Source organism: Amblyomma maculatum, chromosome 1, assembly GCF_055883805.1.
Source record: "Amblyomma maculatum isolate TAMU_Amacu chromosome 1, ASM5588380v1, whole genome shotgun sequence".
Lineage (NCBI taxonomy): Eukaryota > Metazoa > Arthropoda > Arachnida > Ixodida > Ixodidae > Amblyomma > Amblyomma maculatum.
Window position 1 is genome coordinate 138,320,244 of NC_139344.1, and position 25,351 is coordinate 138,345,594.

General features: G+C 44.5%; 1 protein-coding gene across 2 annotated transcripts in view; it reads right to left on the reverse strand.

Annotated features, from left to right (window-relative positions):
• The window catches only part of LOC146204083 (uncharacterized), a 214,558-nt gene that overhangs the window by 12,867 nt on the left and 176,340 nt on the right, over nucleotides 1–25,351 (reverse strand). For both annotated transcript variants that reach the window (XM_084589081.1, XM_084589082.1), the window contains exon 6: nucleotides 3,061–3,141. In XM_084589081.1, coding sequence (XP_084445207.1) covers nucleotides 3,061–3,141 — 81 coding nt within the window. The remainder of the gene's footprint in view (nucleotides 1–3,060; nucleotides 3,142–25,351) is intronic.

Here is a 25,351-nt window from a genome sequence, read left to right on the forward strand (position 1 = left end):
GGGACGGAAGAAAATAAAAGCGGTCTAGGAAGTCTTAAGATAGAGAAAGGGACCTGAGCTGGCGGTGCCCGGCTCCGAAGCGCGTAGAGCGCGAGAATTAAAAGCAGCTCGGAGAGCAATCTCATCCGCGGATGATGCCGGAGAGGAACAGATTGTCGCGCGCGCTATCGCATGGGTTGTCCTTGGAAGCGCGCGACGGCGGCGAGCCGACCGCGGCCGCCGGAGCGGCTCGAGGCGAGGAGAGCGCGCAGTCAATTTCCGGAGCGCGCCTGAGCGCCGCGAAAAGCGCATCATGCCTGAGGCAAACACGTCTCCAGAGCGGTACACGGCTACGCGGACGAGTGGGGAGGGCAGGGGTGGACGCGTCATTGATCCTGTTACGCGATCCCATCTGCAACTCGGCTTCGGGAGAAAACGCGTACGGACGAAATCAGAGATTATTAGCCGCGCATACGTGGAAGCGAATGGCCCTTTAACGCGTCGGCTGCCGTTCAGGACACTTCGCGCACAGCTACACAGATCCATATCCCGCCAAAAAAATTGCACCGTGGTTTATTTTTTGAAACAAAGAGATGCGCATGCGCATCTGATAACAACAACAAAGTATATGAGATAAAAAAAAAAACAAGAAAGAAAGAAAAAACGCACAAGGCGTGCCTTTAGGCTTCCTTCGCCTCATTACGAGTGAATGTGCGGGAAAGCTACCTTCGACGAACGCAGATTTAGGGCGAACGTAGTATGAAAGCGAGGGATATAGGGCAAAATGGATCGTGTAGACTTTTCCAGACCTAAGCCAATGAACCCAGCCTTTTGTCTGGTACATGCATTACTCACATCTGAATGATGTCCCAGTACAGGTGGTACCAAAACGACAAAGTCACTTGTGCATCTGACGAAGTGCGAATGTGTTTTGTGAAGATTAAATATCTTAGTTCGACAGGCAGCCTTCGCCTATGCTGGGGTAATCGCGATTGTCACTAGCCCCGGTTAGGCACACTTGCATGGGTAACCACGCTTTTCGCTTTAGCCGTGATTACGGAATGACAAGCTGAGCAATCCCTGTCAAGTTGGGTAAATTTGGTTCACCGACCAGCAGCAGCTCTCAAGTTGGCGGGGTGTGTAGCGTAGGCACGTCCCTATTATTTATCTACAGTAACCCCCCCCCCCCCCCCCCCTCCCTTCTCGTAGTGTCGAACCATTATAGCACAGGGGTGAGTACAATTCAGTATAGGAGCCGTAGAATAAAATAACATGAAAGGGAGGGAGGACCAGGGTGAGTGCGTCAAAACCAGTGAAAAAGTAAAGCAAATGGCAGGAACAATGGTACATTCAGTCAACAAAGTTTGATCTCAAAGAACAGTGAAGTCACATATCATTGATTACCCTTAGAGCTACGTCTCGATCAAGGCTCACACCCTTTAATCGGCAGCTTATGCCAGTCAGAAATACTGCGAGGAGAAAATGAACATTTGCAACCGTTGGTTTTGCAGGTAAATTCACGCATTTTAAAACTAGTTTCTCCTGTTCGAAGTGTAACGGGGTGCCCTGTCGTTATTTCTGTGTTTATATGCCTGTTGAGTTGGTGTATATTACTGTGTGTAGAAATTTAGGCCATTACGTCTGTCGCCTTATCTCTAGGGGGTTGCAGCCCGATTTTTTTTTTATCTGCATTGTGCCAACATGCCTGGAGTATAGTTTTGAAAGAAACCTCGCAGTACAATTATTTAGTTGAAAACAACCCCATCGAATTGAGCTCTACGCCTGAGCCTTAGAAATCACTTATGGAGAAGTATAGGTTAACTGGGCTTTGAATATGTGCTGTGCAGCGCAACATCAGTCCCTCAAAGCTCCTGGTCTATGATTACCGAAAGCAGAGGAAAATAAGTTGTGCACTTCGACACAGGTTTCCTTGGTGGGTCCAGAAACTCGCTGCTGCGTGAGGTGGCAACGTACTTTGAAAGCTGTGTTTGCATATTCAGATAGGTTTGCATATTCAGCCCTCGTTCGCAATACACTGTAGAGCTGAAATTATGCCCGCTTAACAATCTCCATATAACGGATACCATGCGAGACTAGAGCGCCGCCGCCGCCAAGGTCACATTAATTATGTGCCCGATCCTATGAGTTCCCACCTCAACAACCGGTAGCGCATTTCACTTTATCTGAATCGGTTACAACGCCAGAAGTTGTTAGACGACCGCTGACGCAGTCGCTCACCATTCCCCCATGACTTTCCTTGTGTTATCTTTTTACGTATTAGCGCTTCGCTCGTTACTTTTGCCCTGTTGCATTCGCGCTTTGGAGTCCTTGATGGCGTAGATTTCAATTGGGTTAAGTCGCACTTAGGTATATTGCGAGATGTAGCACCATGGTGTTTTCATCGCGTTTTATTCCCCCAGCATGCTGTTGAAATTAGCAGTGAATAGCAGCTGTTGCAAATAATAGCCATAGACCCAAGACACTAAGGGTGGAACTATAGCCTAACATGGAAACACGCACAAAGGAGACAACAAGACACTAGGCTGATGTCTTGTGTCTGGTTTTCTCCCTTGTGCGTGCTTCCATGTTAGGTTGTAGTTCCATCCGTAATATGCACAAACTCGCTCAGATTCAGATCAACCCCAGACACATTTACCCGACAGTACCAATAACTTCGGCGTTCCACATGAGGAGCTCGTAAGTACTGGCTGGTCTCATTTGTACTCTCTAACACAAGGCGGCTGTCAAGAGCAATTGATGACCATTGAAATAGAGTAGCATGAATAAAGAGTTTCTATCTCGTGCTTATCTGGTGCACAGTTTGACTGCCAAATGCCTTCACTAGTTGAAGCAAGTGAAGTAACTGAAGCAAATTGTTTTCAGTTTATGATTCTATTAAAAACACATAAAATAAGAGCACCAAACGAAAATAAGCTTGCTTCGTTCTCGCCTTTAGGCTGTTAGAACTTATATTTAGCCCTCCGTCGCGGCACATTGGAGGTACTATGTAGGGATGCACTGTGATGGCTGTTCTGGAACTGAGAGAAAAGCTTGGTTACTTCTTAGAGGGAGAGAACTCACCTTGCATGTTGCGCAGGTGATTGTGGGTATGAGCATCAAGAGCGTTCTTTGGCATAGCTGGCAGGGCGTTGTGTGGGTAACCTGTTAGGAGATCAGAAAAGAAAAATAAAAGAAGCATAAAATGAGCAAAACAGTCTTGGGAAGAAATTATTTCCAGGGAGCTTAGCCACCCCCCCCCCCCCCCCCCCCCCTAGACTAAGGGAAGGCCAGCGCAAGGCCTCCTTTCCACTAGTCCTACGTCACGACAGTGAGATCTGGGGATAGATCGGCGGTGAGCGTACGCAAGCAAGGCGATCTGGAACGACTCGGCCTGAGTGTCCGTGTTTTCAGTCTGTGTTTGCTGTGTTCCTAATATGTGCTGCACAGGCGCTTGCGAGCAAGATATCTACAATGTCTCGGTGTTGTTGTGTGCTAAATTGTCGCTCTAACTATGCCAATGGATCCAAAGCGCAAGTGTACAAGTTTCCGTCGGACTCGGCTCAAAATGCAGCGTTGACAAAGGCTGTGCCGTGGAAAAGCTTATTACCGATGAAGTGCACTGTGTTAAGAAAGCGTTCTTCTTTGCTTCCTAATACTCGTGCTGCTTTTCACCACTATTTGGTTTAGCACAGTGTATTAAAGCGTAGGTGTGCCAATATCGAGCACACTATTTGAACAGCACAGATACTAATAATCGAGTAGCATTCGCCCTGTTTTGAGGGCGGAATAAAATTGTTTTGCAACCTAAATTAGTTTCTTATGGAAACAATTTTATTTCGCTAGTGGCCACGTGATCGTAGTTGCCGTAGTAAATGACAGGTTTAAAGCCGAGTTAGCTGCTCGCTGCGCTAATATACTCATAGCAATTATTGTTCCTAGCTTAAGCAGCTTTTTTGTATTTACGTTATGGCTTTGTGACTTCCGTGAAAGCGACCTCGTGTTCACGACAATCTACACCGTGTGTCGTCAAGGTCACCGTTCTGAGTAATATCTCTGCCTACCATTCTTAGCTTTATCTATTCCTAACAATAAATGTGCTCTCAAATGGATTTTGTGCCTGCCTTAATATTTAGACAAGTAACTCTGAATGAAGGTGAAAATTTCCTCGCAACTTCATTTCTGCCATTGAAATAAATGCCAGATGGATGGTGTCAAACTTCTCATATACTTCAAAAGACTGGCAATATGAGATAACACAGGTAACACAAGTATAACCCTCTTCATCGCTAGCACTAAAAATGTCAACAGGTAGCTCCAGAGCATCACTGAATAATAATAAAAAAAAAAACGCAATCGCGTAGGGTGAAGCCGACTTTCAGTATAATCTCACTACGATTACGTCACATAAGCTTGCACAGACCTTGTAGTAGTCTAGGTGGTGTTGGCTTAGCCCACCTTGCATGCGAGACCTTTCTTTTTTCTTATTGGCCCTCAGCACCTGGCTAAGGTCGGTAGATTGCTAGGTGTGCAGATTATCCGTTCACTGCTACAGAAGGTCTGGGTATAGTTCGCGAGCTCCAAATAGCGTTAAAACTAAGCTGGTATACTTCGAAATCAGGTTGTTGCTTTGAAAGTGCTTAGTTTAAGGCTACTTGTCAATGCGTCTCTAAGCTTCGACATCGTCCCTTTATTGCATTTTACTATCTTTCTAGCGGTTAGTCGGCACAGCATATGGCAAGAAACCGGCCCAAAATTTCGGCCATAGATCAATAACCATGGGCAGGGATGGCAGGGAAAAGTATTTTCACAGCGCTTTTCGTACGTAAGTTACACTCGGGAATAGTGGTAGTCTAGAAGCTTGTCTATTGCCTTATTGAGATGCGGTGCCTGTCAATCATGAGTTAACGTGATTTGGAGCAGCTTTATAAACTGGCCCCTATTTTCAGCGCACAGTCTGTAAGATCACCGCCGCAAATTGGCACTACATCGACAGAAGGAAGAGGTTGGTCTTTGGAAAAAAGGGGCTCCTGGCAGAGCCTGCGATACTTTAGACGTTGAATCATATCTGAGAATCAGCTGCAGGAGGAGCCGATAGCGAACATGGTTTTCATAAAATGTTGAACTGCAGGACAGTGTCTCAACTTAATGATGGTACACAGGCTTTGTAAATGCTGACTCGCTAATATCTGGAGGAAAGCCGCTGTATTGAAATCGAAAGGAGGTCTTCATTTAAACTCTTTTTATATGGGCCAGCTAGGGCCACTTATATTTGATATTTAAAAAAAAGGGCCAGTATTGTTATTAGTTTGATCACTTTCCAACGACGTTTCTAGGATGTAGCCTGATTTGTTGCTGACCATGTTCCGGGAGTTAACACTACAGAACGAGTGGCAGGTAAAGTTTCGGTCAAACACGACCTTATTTCGAGTTTACTTTACAAGAAAATGGTACAAGCTATATCCATGGTCTTGGGAAGATGAAAAGTGTAAAATTCATATGCAACATTCCACAGAGAGCGCATAGCAAGCGGCAAACATTATCTGGCCGCGGTGGGGTAATCTAGGGTCTGTACGACACCATGAAAACATAGCAGTGATCGCGAGCATTCTAAACGTATAGGCACGACCTCATATAGGGCAGATACCCCTGCCGCATGCTCGGCAGGCTGTATACCAGTAGATTCTCCTGTGTGTTTATGTTGTGGGCGTCAGCGAAGACATTCCCCGCATTTTTTCAGCATGCCGTTGGTGTTGTGGCAGCTCCGGCAATATAAACAATGACATGCGCTTCGTGCGGTGACACTTTCTGTAGTAAGTAGGAATTACTTAGCTCAACGTTAAAAAAAAAAAAGCATCGGCTTCAGTTGGCACTCGAATAAGGCGAGCCCTTCCTCTGTTTCTTCAAAGGAGCGGGCTGTCTACGTGGTACCAGTACCGATCAGAATCGCAGATGAAAATCATGACCACAATGTACTGGTACACAATAGTACTGTCATTAGTGCCGTGTAGCGTTTCAGCAAGAGGATTCATCGGCGAAGGTACCATCAGCACAGCAGCCTGTTAGATGGTGAAAGCAGCGCGCTATTAAAGCATTCATCGCCGTTCATCGCCCTTGTGCGACGCACCTGCTTAAGCGCAGTGTATCGGAATATCTGCGTAATAACATATAACCTCTAATGGGAGTAATACATTGATGAAAGGAAATAATAGGAAAAATAATTATTCTATAACCGTAAGGCGCTGCTGCCGACTGCATAAAGCAGACAGCAGCAGTGTCGCGAAGCGTGAAGTATGAAGAAAAGTTTGAAAGCACAAAAAATCAAATCCTTGCCAGCTGAAAGAAGCACAAAATGTTCTCGTGAGCCATGCATACTTTTGTCACTCATATGAGCAAGGTTATGCCAGATTTGGAAGGAGAATTGACAGATAATAAATGGACATATGATGAAGAAAAACGCTTTAAACAGCTGAAGAATGTGCTCATAAATGTACTGCGTCTACTTCCTTCAAGGCTAATAAAGTTCGAATATTAAAATAAACCCGCAATTATTTCTAAAACAAATCTTGTAAAGGCTTCTAGAAATGGCCTCCACTCAAGGCTTGCATGCCAGATCCTGGCACACGAGACCAGACATGCGGCCAAATGGTCGTCATTGTAGCAAAAGCGACCACTGTGTAAAAAAAAAAGATAAAAAAAAAGGTTGGCGAGCTTCGTGAAGTTCAATGAAGCTGTGAAAGCAAGTTTTGGGAATGGATTAAATGCCCAAGAGCAGTGTACTTCTTTTAATGGGGAAAGCTGCTGTTCGGCGTAATACAAAAGCTGTTGAACTCGCAATGTTCAAAAGCATTGTCAATGATATGTCTCGGTAACTGCAAAATAAGACAGAATTCAATGAAAGCTACTTGTTCCGGTGCCGAGAAGCAGTGCGTTTTGCAACAACCTCGAGCTTGAGGCTTGAGTTGCGTCAGAGTTAAAGGGGAGCCTATGCTACGGTTTCTTCGTTGCAGTATTCGGCGTACTCAGAAGCGAGACGTAAGGAAACGGCGGCGCGCCCGCGTTCTTCACTTTCCGACAAGAGCGCCAACAAAGACTTCGGTGGGAGTAATCCTTCAGCTGGAACCACAAAAGCGAGGTGGAGCGCGAAACAAAGAAATAGAGACTCGCGGCAGTGAGAGAGTGAAAGAAAGAGCGAGAGAGAGACGCTACCGATGATGACAGGAGGAGGCCGAGCGATGCCGCAAGCACTGCGGGGAAGGAGCAGCTATCGCGGACCACTTCTGGTGATCCGCCTGAGCGGACACGCGCGGTCCCCCTTTTGGAGTGCTCTCGAGCGCGTTATCTCGTCTTGGGGACAGCAGACGTTTCGGGTGCTCCGTTTCGGGGGAGCGTCTCCCTGCCATTCTCGCAGAATCAGAGACCGAACGGCGGAGAACAAAGCGTGGACACGCTCTTATCCGTTGTCCTGCCCACGTCGCCCTGGCTTGTTCATGCTTGTCGCTTTAATCGGCCGGCTGCCTACGGTAGCACAGGGGTGCCCCTTGGTTAAAAGAGATAGCAGAACGTTTAGGGCAGAAAGCAGCGCCGAGGAGGAAGCGGAGGAGCTTCCCGTAAATTGACGGACGCATTGGGACATGGAAACTGCAGCTACCCTCAGCTGGGACTCGAAAGTCCAGGTCCAGACTTCATAAAACGACACAATTCGCCCATTATGAACATTCGCTCTGGGCTGTATCAACGTAAATTGCCCTCTTCTGCACGAAAATAGGGCGGAGGCTGTAATATTTTCGTTCACCAGCCAGTCGGGCATGTCAGTCTGGTGCCACCGACGGCCGGCTTTCGACAGTGGGAAGATTTAGCGGCTTAAATTCCCTACTAAAGTATTCTGCCTTCTCAGAAGAATTTTCCTTCCCTCTCAGCTCCTCTCGTCCTTCACAACAAGAAAGCCAGTATGAATGGCTCAAATTTCAAGAGCATTTAGGAACCAAGAGTTGATTCACTCTGAACGCCAGCTGTAACCCTGAATGCGAAGCCAGTATGGGTTGGTGTTGCGAAAGCTGGTTTGTTCTATTCGAGGAGGCAGGCTCAACATGTTGGATAGCAAGGTAAGCGTATCATATGCACACATTTAAACTACATCTAGACGGGAGAGTTGGGAATCAGTGAGAAGGAAGTGGAAGAAAGGGAGAGACACCGGATGAGCGCTTCTGCCTAACAATGCGCAAGTGGGCACAAACGTAATGAAAGGGCTTTTCAGAAAAGAAAAAAAAAAACGCACATTTGTACGTAGTTGCACGTGCGTCGCTTGTCGTAACCGGCAGACTGCTCGCCTAGACCTCCCCCCGACAAGCTGATATGAAGCGGTGGGCACCGAGAACGAGTAAAATGATTCCTACTTATAACACGCGGCGATAAAGCAACATTGGTCGGAATAGCTGAGCGACAAAAGATTGCAATGGAAAATTTTTACTGGGTTGTTTAAGAGACAACACCGGATAATTGAAGTGACATAAAAGCGCAGGAAAGACGACATCAGTCTTCCTTTCGTAACGTCTGTACAGGGATCGCATAAGGTTCCTAAGTACAATACGCTAACTATATCAAGAACAGCTTTGTAAAGAATGAGTAACCCGACAAGGTTGAATACGTCGATAGTCATGCAGACAGTAATGGAGCAAAGGAGGCAAAACAAACAACAACAACAAAAACCTCATTGTTATCGCACGTTGATAAGAAAGAAAAAAATGTCGCATTCAGGGACTTCTGTCAGAGTCGTATTATGTTGCAGTTTCATAATGAAGTCTGGCCTTTTATGAGGTAAAGTTAGGCAAAATTACACAACGGAATTCTACACATATGGCGTCTTTAAATATTGATATACCTAAACAATATCGCTCGCTGAATGTCCCGCGTGTGCTTCGTATGTCATCGAGTTGAATACAATACACGGACTTTGAGCAACGTTGGTTACGTTAAGTTGAGATTGTGTGGCAGTCACTTAGAAGTTATTTTCGTAACATTGTTCATTTAGTGCAGTATAGGCGGTACTGTTTTTTTTTATTATCGTAACGATATTTCTAGGCAGTCGACTGACTTTTTGCGCGAAGGTTACTTTTTTCAAAGTGAAGTTCAAAATTTCATCATCCATAAGGGCTCCCTCTGAGTACTTCGAATTCTCGACGAAAATTTCATTCCTCTGGAACAATGGATGCTTCCTTCGGCTCCAGATTAATTCATCGTGTTATCCGTTCTTCAGTATTGTAAAAGCCGACATGCGTTCCTTCTAACCAGATTTTTTTAGCACACAAACTTATGACCAAAGCTATATGGCATGTGTTTTCAATGACCCTAAAGACAGTATAAAGATCTTTCTTCGAATTCAGAATTTCCATTGGCCCTGTTTTCTCGCACACGAGCGAGAGTTGAACGTGTTTCTCCGCGCCTTTGACGGAGTGAGCTCACGGCGAGGACTGCCGGCTACGTTAACCCTCGCGTGTAGTTAATCATGTGACCCTAAATCATGTGATGCTAAATCAATAAATGAAAGAAATGCCAGCAACTAAAATTCGGTTGCTTCATTTTAGGGAGGAGGTCGCATGGAGACGACGTCAGGGGCCGCACTCCTAGTTTGCGTCGTTTGCAGGAGTTCCGTTTCCACCCTCACTTCGAGTCATCTGATTGGCGGAAACACCAGAACCGGATGTCAGTTCGATTGTCACTTTTCGGTTCCGGCGTTTTCACCACTCTGATGACGGCGAGAAGGGTGAAAAGGACACTTCTGGAAACGACTCAAACTCAGAGTAAGGACCTGATTCTTCTTTTGTTACACCCTCGAATATTTCACTATAACTCACAGGACATGTATCTTTTTTTTTCTGTTTACCTTGCTGCGTTGGTAAGTTTGAGTCTTAAAGGCGCTTCTATAATTTTGTGGGCTTCTTTGCTGGGCTTTCTTTGTTAAGCAAAAGGATGCGAAAACACGTTTCAATTAATCATCGACGTGGTATTTCAGTCGCTTTGATTGGCCTTCAATTGTTGATTCCAAGGTCACACCCTTACGAAAATGGGTTTTGAGTTTCTGGTTTGGTCTTAATGTTTTCTTAATGAGTACAAAGGAACTCAACAGACATTCAATCCTTCTGAGTTTTAGCAACAACCTTAAACCAGATTTTCAGCTGACATTTCACATTATTTTTTCTTGTTTTCTAAATCAAAGTTTGTTTTTGTGAACTGCTAATGTGTAAGCACAGATTGTGAAAAGTCAACGGGAAGTATGATGTGTATTTTCTCGGTCATTGCGACCACTCATTGAAAGGACACGGTGTGTTTCAACTTAAAACACAATGCAATCTGAGCAGTTCAGTATAGAAAGAAATTATTATCAACCATCACTACATGTGCGTTACTATTACTGCTTGATGATTTTAGAGGACGCATACATAATTAATGAGGAACAACATATTTTTAAAACAGTTTAATGAATGCTACATGCCCTTGCTACAAGACAGGAAGGTGGCCTGAAATTATTGAACTCAAAACTAAGCAATAAATTGATCATTTGACAGGAATGTGCGTTTAATTTTCTTTCAGACATGCTATGTTTACACAGTAATCACTAAAAAGGAGACAAGGAAGAGAGTAGTTTACCAAGCGATGGGCCCCATGAGAGAAAAAAAAAACATACAGCGCTTATAATGCATGATATTTGGCCTGTTTCTTAAGCTTTCGAGCTCCTTCTTGCTCTGCGTATAGATTAGCCGTAAATACAAATAAGATTTAGTTACCAGTAAAATAGCGTTGTCGCTGCTGCGCTTGCTGGTATTGAAGCTTGGTCGCACTTTTTTTTCCTTGAAGGTTTGTGCTACAGCTCGTGTTCAGCGAAAATTACGTCCAAGGTAGCAACCACCGAAGAGCCAGCGCTGGTACATTTGCCAGCGATGCCAAACTCGACATGTTAAAATGACTCCAGTGGACAAAATAGTGCGCATAGGCATCCAGAATATTAGATGCAAGTCGTGGGAGCAGGCAGCAAGCTCTAATGGTCAAGAAGTTGTAACTGTTAGAGCAGCCGCAATGGCCTGTACACTTTGAAACATGCTTCGAAACATGAAGTCCCAATCTTATGAATGCAATCCTGACATAAGATGCAAAAATGTTGCAAACGTTTCCAGTTCTCCGAATGGCCGAGTTTGTAACTTTTAAAAGCATGGCAAGCTATAGACCGATCACGTTAACAAATGTTGATTATAAAATTCTGATGAAGGTGTTAGCTAAGAGATTGCAATACATTATAAAAGATATTGTTGGACCTCATCAAACATGTGGAATAAAGACCAGAAGCATATTTAATAATATTCAAGTAGCGCGTAGTGTGTTCGAGTGCTGCGATGCTCTAAACAGGAGAGTGGCCATGGTTCATGTTGATTTTGAAGAAGCATTTGATCGTGTGTCTCATAAAATACTGTACTGTTTGTTGGAACATATTGGTGTTGGTGCCGTTGTATTGAAAGGAATTAAAATGGCTTATGCGTGTTGTTCTACCCGCCTTATGATTAACAAAGTGTTATCTGAAAGAATTGATGTAAGAGCATCTGTGCGGCAGGGATGTCCACTGTCTCCTCTCCTCTTTGCTATATGTTTGGAACCATTTTGTAGAATGGAAACTGCTAACGAATACATCCGTGGTTTTAAGCTGGGAGTATGTGAAGTGAAAATATTGGCATACGCTGATGACGTGACGCTTTTTTGTGAAGACCGCGAAAGCATTTCGGAAGCTTTGAAAGTAACACAATGTTATTGCAGGCAGACTGGTAGTGCTGTTAATTTAAATAAAAGACTTGGAGTCTGGCACGGGGAATGGGAAGAGGAACCGGAAATTTTCTGTGGAGTAAGATGGGGCTACAAAACCCGGAGTTTAATTGGGGGTCCCATTGGACAAATACGGGGAAAATATGAATTACTGGAACGAAAAAGCGGAAGAAATACGGGAAAGGACGAAAGGATGGATGGGACGTAACCTCTCTATTTTCGCCCTTGCAACTGTATGCAATACCTTTTTGGTGGCAAGAATAATGTATTTACTTCAAGTATTGTATTGTGCTCGAATCAATATACAAAGTTCCATCGTGTATTTGCGGTCTTCATTTGGTCGTCCAACTGGGAACGAACTAGCAGAGATAATCTTTCGGCGAGTTAAAGATGGAGGGTTGTCTCTAATGCATCTATATGTGCGGCAGATGGTTTTAGGGCTTTGTTTCCTACGTGACCAAAAAGATGCATTCCTGATAACCTTTATGCAAATCATGCTATCCAGTGCAATTCCAGAGTTTATAGTCTCTTAATTCTCTGCTCGGGGATACACTGTGTCACGCTTCCTGCGAGAAGTGGTGTGGTCGTTCAGGTTTTTGCGCGTGCGGTACTCTGTAGAGTATTTAGCGACGGTACCACCTAAGCGGCTGTACAAGGATCTTATTTCACAATTGTTCCCAGCTCCATTGTACAGAACCTTATACTGTGAAGGCCCAGGGAAAGACGTGCTCAAGCGAGTTAAAAACATGACTGTTGCACCGGGCGTAAAAACATTCTTTTTTAAATTGCATACAGGAACCCTCCCAGTCAAAACATGGATGGAAGAAAAGGACTTTTTTGTACCTTGGGGCTCAAACTGTAGGAAACTTGAAACAGTTTAGCACGTGTTCCTGGATTGTTGGGATGCGCTGTTTTACTGGAATGTGTTACAAAGGACACTTAAAAAAGACCTGCCATTGACGCCACGTGGAATTCGGTACTTGACAACTGTTAATGATGATTTTCAGTATGACCTCATCATGCTATTGGGCCTTCACAGTATTTGGAGGAGTAAGATGGCTTGTAGACACTGTGATGTCGATGCACGATCTGTATTTAATTACTTTGTTGAACAAGTGTATAAACTAAAAGAAATTTTGAAGCAGCAAGACGCTGCAGAGGAGGTCTTGAGTCTGATGGGCGAACTTGTGGTAATGAAAGTCCATTAGATACGGTTATCAGCCAAGGGGCATGGCAACCACGATCTATTACTGATGTATTTGTACCAATTCATGCAATAAAGAAAAAAAAAATGGCCTAGTGTTTAGCGTAGCAAGCTACGGAATAAGAGGTACGGAGTTCGAATCCCGCTAGAGATGCAGGTTTCTTTTTTCGCCTAGATTTATTTTTTCTATTTTTCACCATTTTTTAATGTAGTTGAGGTGCTTCGATACTTTTAAGCTTTTACTTTTTATCCAAAAGTGAAAGCCATCAGGTGCTCATTCGTCAACACATGAAGAACACACAAGAAATGCACAAATTAGGTACCAACCAGATACACGGTGGCCAATTCGTTTTAGACACACAGTAAGAACTCAAAAGAAAATTCATTTGAAACTCATAACGGACTCTTGCGTCTCTATTGTGGAAGAGCAACATACTCGCATCAGACACACATACAAAATTTTTATAAGGGCAAACTGTGTCACTGGCAGCGGCGGCCGTATTTCAAAGCAGGCGAAGCGCAAAAGACTCCCTTGTGCATTGTGATGTCAGTTCACGATAAAGGTCCCCAGGTGGCGTAAATTAAGCAGGAATCCTCGACTACGCCGTCATCATAGCTCCTGCGTCACATCGGGACCTTAAACCAACAATTTTAAAATTATAATAGCAATGATTAACAATAAATACCGAAGTTTTTCCAGTCACCGTAAATACTGCTTTCTCTCCGACCACGTGCGACTCATTTGACTGGAAAGCAAGAGCCATGTGCACTGAAATCATTCTTAAGACGCGAACTTGTCGCTTGTCTCTAACCGAATTGCATTTTTTTTTTCGCATGGGAAAGCTAAACAAAAAGTGCACAACAACAGTATAAACGGCCTACTTTTTTGCGGAAAATGATTGTGTCACGCAGCAATGAAAAGCCAGCAGTTGAACAAGTCCTCCCAAATGTAGGCCTTTTCTGATTCTCGTGGCCATGTCTATCGAAAATAAGGCGCATCGAAACAGAACCGAAAATGAGGCGCGCGCGTTTCGTGGTTTTCTTCTCTATCCGAGTGGAGCAGGCTGTCATCGAGACTCATCGAGATTCATCGAGACTCATCGAAACTCGTGGTTCCGGGAGTTGAGTGATGAGTTGTGCGACCTCACTTTTGTCTCTGATTCATCTATACAAAATAGTGTTTTCTTCGTTCAGTGCATGCGTTCCCTGCGGTCAGGGGAAATGACTGAAATCTTTAGAAATGCGTAGAATTAGCATTCGTAAATGCATCTTGACAGTGACTTGCGCCGTAGTATTATGCGTTTCCCGGCGAAAATAAAGAATCATTTATTTTCTCGCGTTACTTGTCTGAGCACTGAGTGCACGAAGTTTACGTTTTCTCTGGTCCTTATACAGCCCGGTGAAAAATAAAACATCACGACTCGCTGGACATGCCTCGTTGCTTTCATCTAGAAAAAGTGGCCCAAAATGCAGCTCTAGCGCACCTGCGCAATCCTGTATCTGTTTCGATTTCTCTTCAGTGTGTTTTTTCTTGCTTGACTCGGGCACCTTGACCATCACTCAAAAGGAGGCGCGTTGATGGCGAAAGATGCAAAATCGTTACGAGATTCGCTGATACGGAAGAGGCAGGCTTTGATCGGCGGCATAAAAAAAGGTTATCGCTTAAAGGAAGAATCCGGCTGCGCAAAACACGTGGAAACAGGAAGAGCTTTTTCGAGCTCATCGCACGGGGGCCCGAGCTACACGGGAGCGCGTTCTGCGCACACGACATGCGATCGCATTTCTGAAGGCACCTGACACCGGCCGGAAACGTTTCGAGGAGAAGGCAGCGCATGCGAGTGAGCTAGCCGTGAAGTCACGTGACTCCATTAAGGGAGGGCGATCAGGGAACGACGGGATATTTTTTCGATCCTGTTGGCGTAATCAGACTTCGTTAATGACGCACTAGCGAAAGGAGAAGGATCGAGATGGGTGGATGGAAGGAACGGGGAGGTCGCATCGAACGGCCGCACGTGCTGTTCATGACGCAGTGAAGGACAACTCAGGGAAGCCTGAAGAACGCGGCCTTTCTTTCGTGTCATGGCGGAAGCATGAGTATACATATATCCACTCGCCACTTTTTATTATTTTCGACAAATACTTTGGGGGAATCCCCTAGGTGGAGTAGACCCATTATGTACACTTTATAAACGTACTTCTGCTCTTCCTCCAACTGCCTGTTTGGTAGCAGCAGGCGTCAGGTCTGTTTTTCTGCCCTTTCTTTAATAATTTTGCTATCCTCCTATTCTTATGGCAAATTGCATAGAGCATAGATTCTGAAGCGGGAGCCCACAGCGACTGTAACATTGCAGCTTACGCACCTTTTTCGGTGCGACGCACAGTAGGTTCCTTTTCCTTGACAATAAAGGGCGGTTAAGTGTAACGATAACGTTATTTTGATTCCTACCGCGGGGTTCAGTAGCGAATTGGAAGATGGCATTGCCAACTGGTTAAGAACACACTGCGTGTCACTGGCATTACCGTACAGCATCATTATTCAATACCGACCCCCAATATATGCCGTTCCACTCCCTTCTTACAACGGATCCGGAGGGGAATAGTTTGCGTCACAGTAATGACCACCTAAAGTAGAGCAGTACAAGGAGTTATGTGACCAATACTTTAGAAAAATTAATTTCTTGCACGAGCCTGCATTTTATTTTGCTGCAATAGGCTACCACGCTCACATGCAACAGTCTGCTTTGATGACGGTATAAAAAACTAGTTTAGAGAACGGGATTAACGTCTCCTGGAAGCCTCGAAAAGTCTCATTTAAAAGTCTTTATCAGTTTCGCTTGTAAATCTTCTGCCGGAGATAACCCGTTTGTGTTTTTGTGTCGGCATTTCAGTTGTCGTTTTCGCAAGTTTTTTATACCTGAACATATAACATTCTTTAACGTCTCATTCGCTAGGTCAAAAAGACTTGCTATGCAAGGACATTCTCAAAGGTATTAGTAAAAAATATGGCGCATGGAAGAAATCAACTTATTACCTAGTAGGCAGGCCGCTTGCTACCGTTACAGCGTCAAAAATTATCCCTCAAAATGCAGTGATAGCATGAACAGTAACGCGAAACAAATCAAGATAATACCAAAACACACTCCTAGTCTTTGCTAAAACCTTAACTGAACGTTGAAAAACTGTCTAAAAGATGGCGCAAGAAAAATAAAACTGGAACCATCAGGCCCTAGCAACAAGCGGGGTGCAAAAAAAGGGAACTATATGTCCAGTTGTCCTACAAAAGACACTTTGCAGCTGTTCTAACATATCGCTCATCCTGTTTTGCATGATCTAGACAAGAGAAGCAGAAAGGTAGGCCTGAAGATTAATATGCAGAAGACTAAGGTAATGCTGAACAGCCTGGAAAAGGAACCGCAATTTAATATAGGTAGCGAAGCATAGGGAATGGTAGGCGAATATATCTGCTTAAGACAGGTAATGACTGCAGATCCGGACCACGAAAGGGAAATAACTGGGAGAATAAGATTGCGATGGAGCGCATTTGGCAAGTACTCGCAGATTATGACTAGCAGCTTACCGGTATCACTCAAGAGGAAAGTGTAAAACAGTTGCTTCCTACCCGTACTGACCTATGGGGCTGAAACATGGAGGTTAACGAAAAGGCTTCAACTTAAGTTGAGGACAACGCAGAGGGTTATGGAACGGCATATGGTAGACGTAACGTTACGAGATAGGAAGCATGCAGAGTGGGTGAGTGAAATAACTCAAGTTACTGACATTCTAGTCGAAATTAAGAAGAAATGGGTATGGGCAGGACATGTAGTTCGAAGAGGGGATAACCGATGGTCTCTAAGAGTAATCAATTGAATTCCAAGGGAATTGGTAAGCGTAGCAAGGGGCGGCAGAAAATTAGGTGGGTGGATGACATTAAGAAATTCTAGGGGTCAAATTGGTGCAGCTAGCACAGGACCGGGTTAATTGGAGGAATATGGGAGAGGCCTTCGCCCTGCAGTGGGTACAGTCCAGCTGATGATGATGATGATGATGAATGGTTGGTATCGACTAGTCGTGAAGAACCGCAGTATTCGGATCAAACAATACACAGAAGGCATATCTTTTGATGACCATTAATTGCGGCTTCTATTAGCACTTCCCTACATACATGTATAAATTCATTCAGAACTAGGTTGTGATGATATACATTTTGTCGCTATTTTTTGAAACGTGGCTTTCAAGAGGACGCTTAGAATCCGAACCACTTTTCTTCGTATTCTTACTTTAGAAATGATCTGTCGCGATCTTCCTACCAAGGCGACAAAATTATCGATTTACAGCAATGCGTGTACGGGATAATTTTCAGAGTAAAAATGGAGGGAGTGTCGTCAGAATCATCACATGTCGCAGTAGTTAGGGTGCGGCAACAGCAATTGCTGCTTATTTTTCTTCAGGGCGGAGGAAAAGGGTTTAGGTTAGACAGCTTAAAAAAAAAAAAAAGAAATCTGGCTTTCAAGCTTTTTCATCAAACGTGACATAGGAGCACGTTCCCGAATAAACGCCACCTCAGGTTCTTCAATTAGCTGCATGACCGTCTTTTTTACTAAAGCCGCTATCGCCGCGAATGAGGCCGGCAACAGTTACCGCGTAACCTTTAACGAAATGTACCAACGCAAGTGAGATTACCGAGGTTACATTGTTTGTCAATCTGTGGAGCAACACGCGTGGCTTAAAATGACAAGGACCGAAGTTGAATTTAAGGAGCAACGATAACGTTTTTCTCGCCTATAAACTCAATATTTTTCAACCTGCGATAACCAATTGTCTTTTTGACGAATATTGCTGCCGAAAAGAAAAAAAAAACAGTAATTGGAAAGTTCTACTGTACTTCGCCCACAAAAATTGTAAATAAAAGCACCTGCTCTCGCGCTGTCAGCACACTCCTTCCCTCAAGTGCTCCATTTCGTCGACGATCGCAGCCGCACCCTCAGCGAGTAAAACCTCACTACATGCTGAGCCAGCGATGTGGCCCTATGTGAGAGAAGCGGGCTTCGCGGCGCAGCGCGCGGCCAGCGCGTCCCTATCGGGCCTTCAGCAGCTCGGGGAGCTCCCCACTGCAGCTGAGGACGATCGCGCTGGACGTAGAACGCTTCTCGCTCGGGACCGGGACAAAGGAGAGCTAATGAGCGCCCCCTCCCTGCAACCGATCCCCGATACGCTTCCCGGCGGGCTCCACCCGCGCCAGTGCGTGGCTGCGCCGCTTCTCCCCGGCTGCGTGGCGTGCTGCACGACACAGTGCTGCACATACGGCCCTTATCTCTCTCGCGCGAGCGAGGTCTCCGGCCCTCGTCCTCGCTGCCGGAATGTCTCCTCCCCGCGAGTTGCGTATCACTTTCCACTTTCTCTCTCTCTCTCTCTTTGTCTTTATTTTATTTTTTTACTTTCTGGCAATAGGAGAGCAACACGTTTTGCGCCTGTTGGTTTTGGTGTAAGGCATATGTCGCCTGTCCCATCTCATCATTTCAGGGCGCATGCCTCTTTTTTAGCGCAGCACATAAAGGGGATAAGACAGGCGCCAGTCTTGTTTCGCCTCATGCACACACCTTGCCTCTCACTCGCGCTCTGACCATTGATTTCGGAATCTTCGGGATAGTTGGCTCAATAGTTGGCAGAGTACTTTTTTTCTGGAAGGTGGGGCCTTCCGTGTACTAACGGTCTCAGGGGAATCTTGAGTTCAGATTAACGATCAGTTTGACGGGTCGTTTGATGTTCAGAGCATATTGAAGACGATACCTCTAATTGATTGCCGCTTACAGCAACCTCGTCTGACTTCCATGTTCATGTAAGAGAAAGGAGAATACAGTTGTTAAAATTAGGATAAATTTGAACCAATCGGTAAATTGCAGTTCCACTTTTATAGCAATGCATGCATACACAACAGAAAAACGATTGATGATGTAACTGCTTAGAAAATTCCAGCTGTTATAATGGAGCCCTGCATTTGAGACCTTTGAAAGCGCCCTGTATTTCGAAGCAAGGCCTGGAGAATTAACGAAGTATTAATATTATTACTTCACTACTTCCGAATAACTGTCTGTCGTAGTAATTTGCATTTAATTACGATTTTTTTCATGTCAACCGTAAATGCAATTTCGAGGCTATTTCTGAACCAGAAGCTAGCCTACAGACGACGGGGATGTTGTCACTTGCTTAACACCAGAATTTCACGGTGACAATGAACCGCAAATCATTTCAGATATCGCGTGTCATGGCACGTACAAAACGGAATATGACCCAGCGAAGTACAGGCTTTGGAAATAGCATTCAGCTTAAGCGGTTTGCTTCTGATAGACATACCGGGGCTCTCTTGCCCTTATGAATGTCTCGAATTCCGGAGTGAAAAGAATGAGACGTCGTTATTCCCTCCGTTGGTTTTTGAACCTTGATAATGCAAATAGGTCTCAGTGCCCAGCTTAACAGTGATCTGATGGGCTTGGGTTACACATTTTTACAAAGGTGTTACATAAAAAAAGAAGTACTTGTAGTCTCAGCAGCGATCAACGAATACTTTTAGTACTATAGGAACGAGAACCGGCCTACTACACAAGCGTAAAAGGCCAACTCAAACATGCTGTGTTCCCTCTAAAGCATCTCCGAGAACTCAGAAGAAGAATTAGGATCCTAGACCTGGGAACAAAAGACGACAATCTTCTTCCGCTTACATTAACAAAATCTGCACATCGACAGACGGCGTAAGAGATATAGCAGCCGAAAAATAAACATCGCAGTAGACTGACAGCAAAAAAGTGAAAACAGACAAGCAAATGCAAACCACGCGCTTGCACGAATGTGTTTTCTCAAAGCACCGAAAAAAATCTGCAAAAGAAAAGGCAGATAGCGAAGAGAGCGACTCAAACAGCAAAACCTACAAGCGACACGGAATGGAGACGTCTTTATTAAAGCGACTGCGAGGCCAAAGGGGAGATGCAAATGTGCACCAAGCAGCAGTGCCGCACTGTCGGTGAACGTCGTTGAGCACAATGCTGCTGGCGGTGGTGGTCTCGTCGAGTTCAGCGTTTCTCTCATTCGTTTATGCAAAGAGAGACAGAGAGAGAGAGAGAAAAAAAAAGACAGAATAAAAGCGCTAGGCGCAGAGTGCAACGGGCTCTGAAGGCGAGGCCGAGGGCGCGAAAAAGAACGATTTTGTTGCTCCGACGACTTCAAAGCCATTCGCATTTTCCCTAGCAGTTAGTTTGTTTTATGTGATTATCTAGATATGGCAGTTTATTTGAAGCCGAGAGAAAAAAAAAAAAGTCATTTTCACGCAGAGAAAAAAATAGAAGTGTAGAAAACGATATGTTTCCGTTCCTGGTGCGGTTGTTTGCGAACACGAGAGAGTGACTTATGTATGCGCTTGCTCCGGGGGTCGTTAAGTTTCTCTGCATCGCTGGCGGTGCTGACAATGGACCGAGTGTCGGAATGTTTCTCGAGTGCCTTCCTTGACAAAGACCTCTGATACGGCCTGAAACCCGAGTGTTCCGCGCCCCGCAGGGCGTCTCATTGCCGGTGCGATTGCATTCTGCCTTGTTTACGAACATGCCGCCACAGGCCTTCCGGGGCTGTCACCGTTGACGAGACTCACCTCCGGGAATACGGCACTCATCGCAAGAGTCGGACCAGCGTTGAAGATTTAGGTCTATTAAACAGTAAATCACGTTGCGCGTTTTGAGGGATTTTTCTCGGTTTATGCTGTGGCAAAATTTTTGAAATCACATGGTGCATGAAAAACTCTCATCGCTTGGCTTTGCAGACGTTTGTCTTAAGAAAAAACTCTATGACAATATCAATGACGCGGGTAAATAAAATACAAGCGACTACTGCGGGGACAGGACAATATTTTTACGAGGAATAGAAATTGTGGCCTTGCTATAATGCGAACTTTCCCGTGCTTCCTGGTTTGGTTGAAGATGAAATTTACTCTTACGTTCATTGTATTTCTGTAAGCACTGCGTGTTTCAGTCTCGTGCAGGCGATATCCATAAATGCCCTTGGCTCCCGACGCAATTTCCTGGTTTGTAAAAAGCATAAAGTGAGCCTCAAAAGCTGTTACCGAGCTGTATAGGCGTTGTCAGCTCGGTATAATTGTGGGAAGTAACGAGGGGCCGCTGTTGGACACCATTGAGCAAAAAGAACTTCATTGTTTCGGTGAAATGATCTAGCAGTTAGGGGCTCATCTTAAATCTGACCTTTGAATAATACGGCGACATCAATGTGATATTTCCATACCCAACTTCTGAGTACTATTCCAGCGGCAGAGAACGAAGAAAACAGCGTTTACAGACGGGGCAGGACAGAAGCCCCAAACACATGCGCTGTTCACCTTCCCACATGTACCAATCAGCCCGACTCTACCCTCTCTTTCCAGCGGCAACTTTAGTCAGTTTCTTGAAATATGCATATTCGGTCGTTGTAGCTTATACAAACACATTGTTCAGAATGGATAGTTTACTATTTAAAGGCAACACAATCCCTGTGTTGCGAGTGAAGTCGGCACCGTTTTCTGCACTGGTGATGTTCCCGTAGCCGAAGTTCTTTTGCATGACCACGTAGTTAAGTTTTTTGTAAGCAGTGCAAAACAAAAGTCTATCGATTTATAACGCACGAGTATTTGCGATTTCTTCGAGCCGGTTTCTGAACACTGCCTCAGACTTCATTCCGGCTCTACTCCCCAACCTTCGCATTTGTTCCCACATGCTAAACACGTTTATATCCGCATAAACGGGATTGCCAAATGCGCAGAGCGTATCTGTTATAAAATGCGCCACGTTAGCATCTTCTTCACGAAGGTAGGGTAAATGTCACCCAGGACCAAACGAGTCGTTTCGTTGGTTAGCTTTATGCTCAACCTGCTGGCTTTGTAAAGTTGGCTTCACCTTTTAAAGACTATGCTTGCGACAAAGCATACTTACTGTATGCTTTCGGTGCTGGTGAATTTTTATTTATTTTTTTCGCAAGACACGACGCCCAGTGAGGAGTGCACAGAAACTCGCCTGCCACCTCACAAAACTTCTTCGTAGCTGACGCATGTGGGCAGCAAAGCCACGGTTCTGTTCCACGAGGCGCCAAAATGCGCATGCAAAATGGCAGGTGTATGCGCTTTCATCAACCGTCATCTCGTGTTTGCGGCAGTCGCCAGCACGAACTGCGCAAGCGCGCTGGAAGGTGGTGGGCGATTTCTGACCAGTGCTGCTCTGGGAAGGTCAGAGGAGAATGGTCATGCATGTGTACAGAGGCCGCGTTTAAACGGAAAATACATCGCCAACGCGTTGCCAATGACGGAATTGCGGTGCAAATAAAACGCGTTTTGCGACGTCTGATAGTTAAATTCGAAAATGTATCTCGAATTAACGCATATGAGGAAGGAAACAAACGAAGCATGAGCACTGACACTTTATTGAGCGTTTACATCGGACAAGTTGAACGCAGCCGGCGCCGCAGATTCACACTGCTGCTAGCCTCGTGGTCCAGCGTAACTTCTTTGATATTGAAACGAATTGATTGGAATACCCTGTGGGCTACGAGAATTTTAGTTACTTTTCCAAGTCAGGGCAAACAGTAGATCAGATTGTGCGACCTAAATCAAAACACTCACAGACATGCACGTACGCGCGCACATACGCGCGCACAAGCGAAAAAAAAAAAATTTCCTCGGCCACTCGCAACGCTGCTGCATTGTGCGAGAGTTCTTTTCGCCATAACAAGGCAGCCGCCAACAGGCAGGCAGGACCACAACAGAGCCTGACTCTGCAGATCCTGACTCACTTATTTGCAGCCAGTGTCCGGCAGGCGCCTGACCGCGCACTTCTGCCGTTTCCTGCACATTTTGCTTTCTTTTCTTCGTGCCGGTGTTGACTCGTGTTACGCTCTACGCGGGCGCTTATTGTCGTTTCGATTCTTGTTCCAGCAGGAAAAGGCGGCCGATGGGAAACAATCGCGTTGGCTCCTCGCGAAAATTGCATTTCGCGCGCCGGCCGGGTTCTCGGACTTCCTTTTTGTGTGTGTGTGTGTGTGTGTGTGTGTGCGCACACGCTCGTGTTCGTGTGTCCGGCTGTCGATCATACTGGTAGAGAGCTGCGTTCTAGTGCTTCGTTTTTTCTTCGAAGCATGCTTGCTGCGTAGCACCTGACTACTAGCTTACATCTCCAATCAGTGGCAAGTAGGTTACACGTAGAGAGTTTTTTGTATCGGTGTGTTCTTCGCGTATACGAGCCTGTGGGCCCTGAGGCCGAACACAATCACGCGCGCAGTCGAGAGTGCCGGGTTAGAGGGAAGGAAAAAAATAAAAAGGAGAGGGGTGGCTAGAGCCCTAACAGGACGGGAAATCTTTTCCCATTCAGGAAGAAAAAGAAACCAGTCGGGTTCATTTGGACATCAATAGCAGCCACGCGGTTTCTTTTGCATGCTCATTGTTTCCATATACCGGAGCAACTCACGCTCGCCATTTCGGCTCGATTCGCTGTGCGCAAGTGGCGGGCGTAACCAATATTAGTGCCGCTTCTTTTCAACAATTTGGTTCATTCAATGAAATTTTGGGCATTTCTTTGATTTGCTGGACTTCTTATGGCGCTATGCTATTTGACGTTCATCATATGTTCCACGCTTATTCGGCGTTATTTCCACGTTGATTTTGACGTTACTTGACGTTTATTTTAGCCTTTGTCTTTCTGCTTGTGATCACCAACACGAGACATTGTAGCCAATTTTTTGCTTCTCCACTCAAGTTTCGCATAAGAAACAAAGAAATAATAAGTGCTTCCACAGAACGGCTCATGTGAACTTGCTGTGATATCGTAGGGGTCGACTCGCAAGCCCACACAGGTGAATATCTTATGTGGCTTAATGTAACAAGTGTACATAATCTATACCTAAATACAATGGCAAAAAGATACAAACAACAACTTCGTAACAGCCAGCAAGAATTAAAATATATAGCACAGTTAACTCGATCAACACATGTACGTGAAACACGCTTTTCAGAACCATGGATAGTTCCTCATTCACGGACAAATTATGGTCAACAAATGCTACGTCATTCCTTACCAACACTTTTAAACAACCTCAAACGTAACGGAATTGACATTAACCACACTAGTATTTCAAGAATTAAGTCTTTCTTGTCTGAACAAGCATCAGACAACCCATACTAATTAATGCTACTGAAATAATAACATGCAGTTCTGTTGTAAAACCGTCTGCCTTTATGAATATGTACCTGTATGTACTTTCCATTCTGTTTGCAAATCACTACAGTTAATTATTTTTTTTTGCTTTGTACTTGCTGTACATGTAAGTGTCACAAGAGAGCTTTGCAAGGCCACTCTATATTGTTTAACCTTGTACATTTTGTTAGCTTTGTTTCATGAAAAGAATGAGTAAGTTTTATATAATATCCATCTGTGTGTCGTCACTGTATGTCATGAAAAAGGGGGCTTTAGCGTAATCATGTGAACATGTTTCATTTTTTGCTCGAGCCTCCTCCTTTGATTTGTTTCCTGACGGAAATAAACTGCATTTGAATCTGAAGAAAAAAAAATATTAGAAAAAACTTACTAACTGGCCAACATGAATTTACGAAAAATCATGCCGATAACAGTATGCACCCTGGAGGACATGAGCAGCATACATCATATAATATGTCAACCAAGGTAAGTCGGTTCAAATGAAGGAAAGAAAAGGATAGTCAGGATTATCCGTGAATAGCCAGGATGAACTGGGATAGCGCCCGATAATTCGAAATTGACGCCAAGCTAAATTGTTCGATGATTTTTGTTTGTTCCACAATTTAGCACCTAAATTATCAGCCTTTCATAAAAGGCAAGTCGTGCGATCAATAACTACTGCTTTTCATTAGTTTTGCGCCTTATTCGTGCCTATGGCCGCAGAACAATAGTGTAGCAATTTTTTCTTCTTTTTCTCATGACAAAAATGCCATTAGGACCTCGGCATACTTATGACGCCTGTTTACTTTCCTTTGGTAATGACGTTGTATAATAAAGCCTCAGGCGTATAGAATGAATCTGTGTAAATTGAAGGCTTCTTTCTTTTTACTAACAGCAGCTCTTTGAATAGTATTTTAGCATAGTTAGAGGAAGGAAGCTTGCAAAAAATTTTGAATTGCAGCTTGCGTCGAAATTAAACATGATTAGCCATCTCTAATGAAGCTGCTTGGCATGAAAAAAATCAAGAAACGTCGCCTTATTTCTTTTTAGTTTCTTTTTTTAAAGCTCAAATTTTTATGCTCATTCTGCTTCAGAAGCATGTCAAGAGCTTTTGATTTTAAGGTTTTTATTATACTCAAACTATATTTTT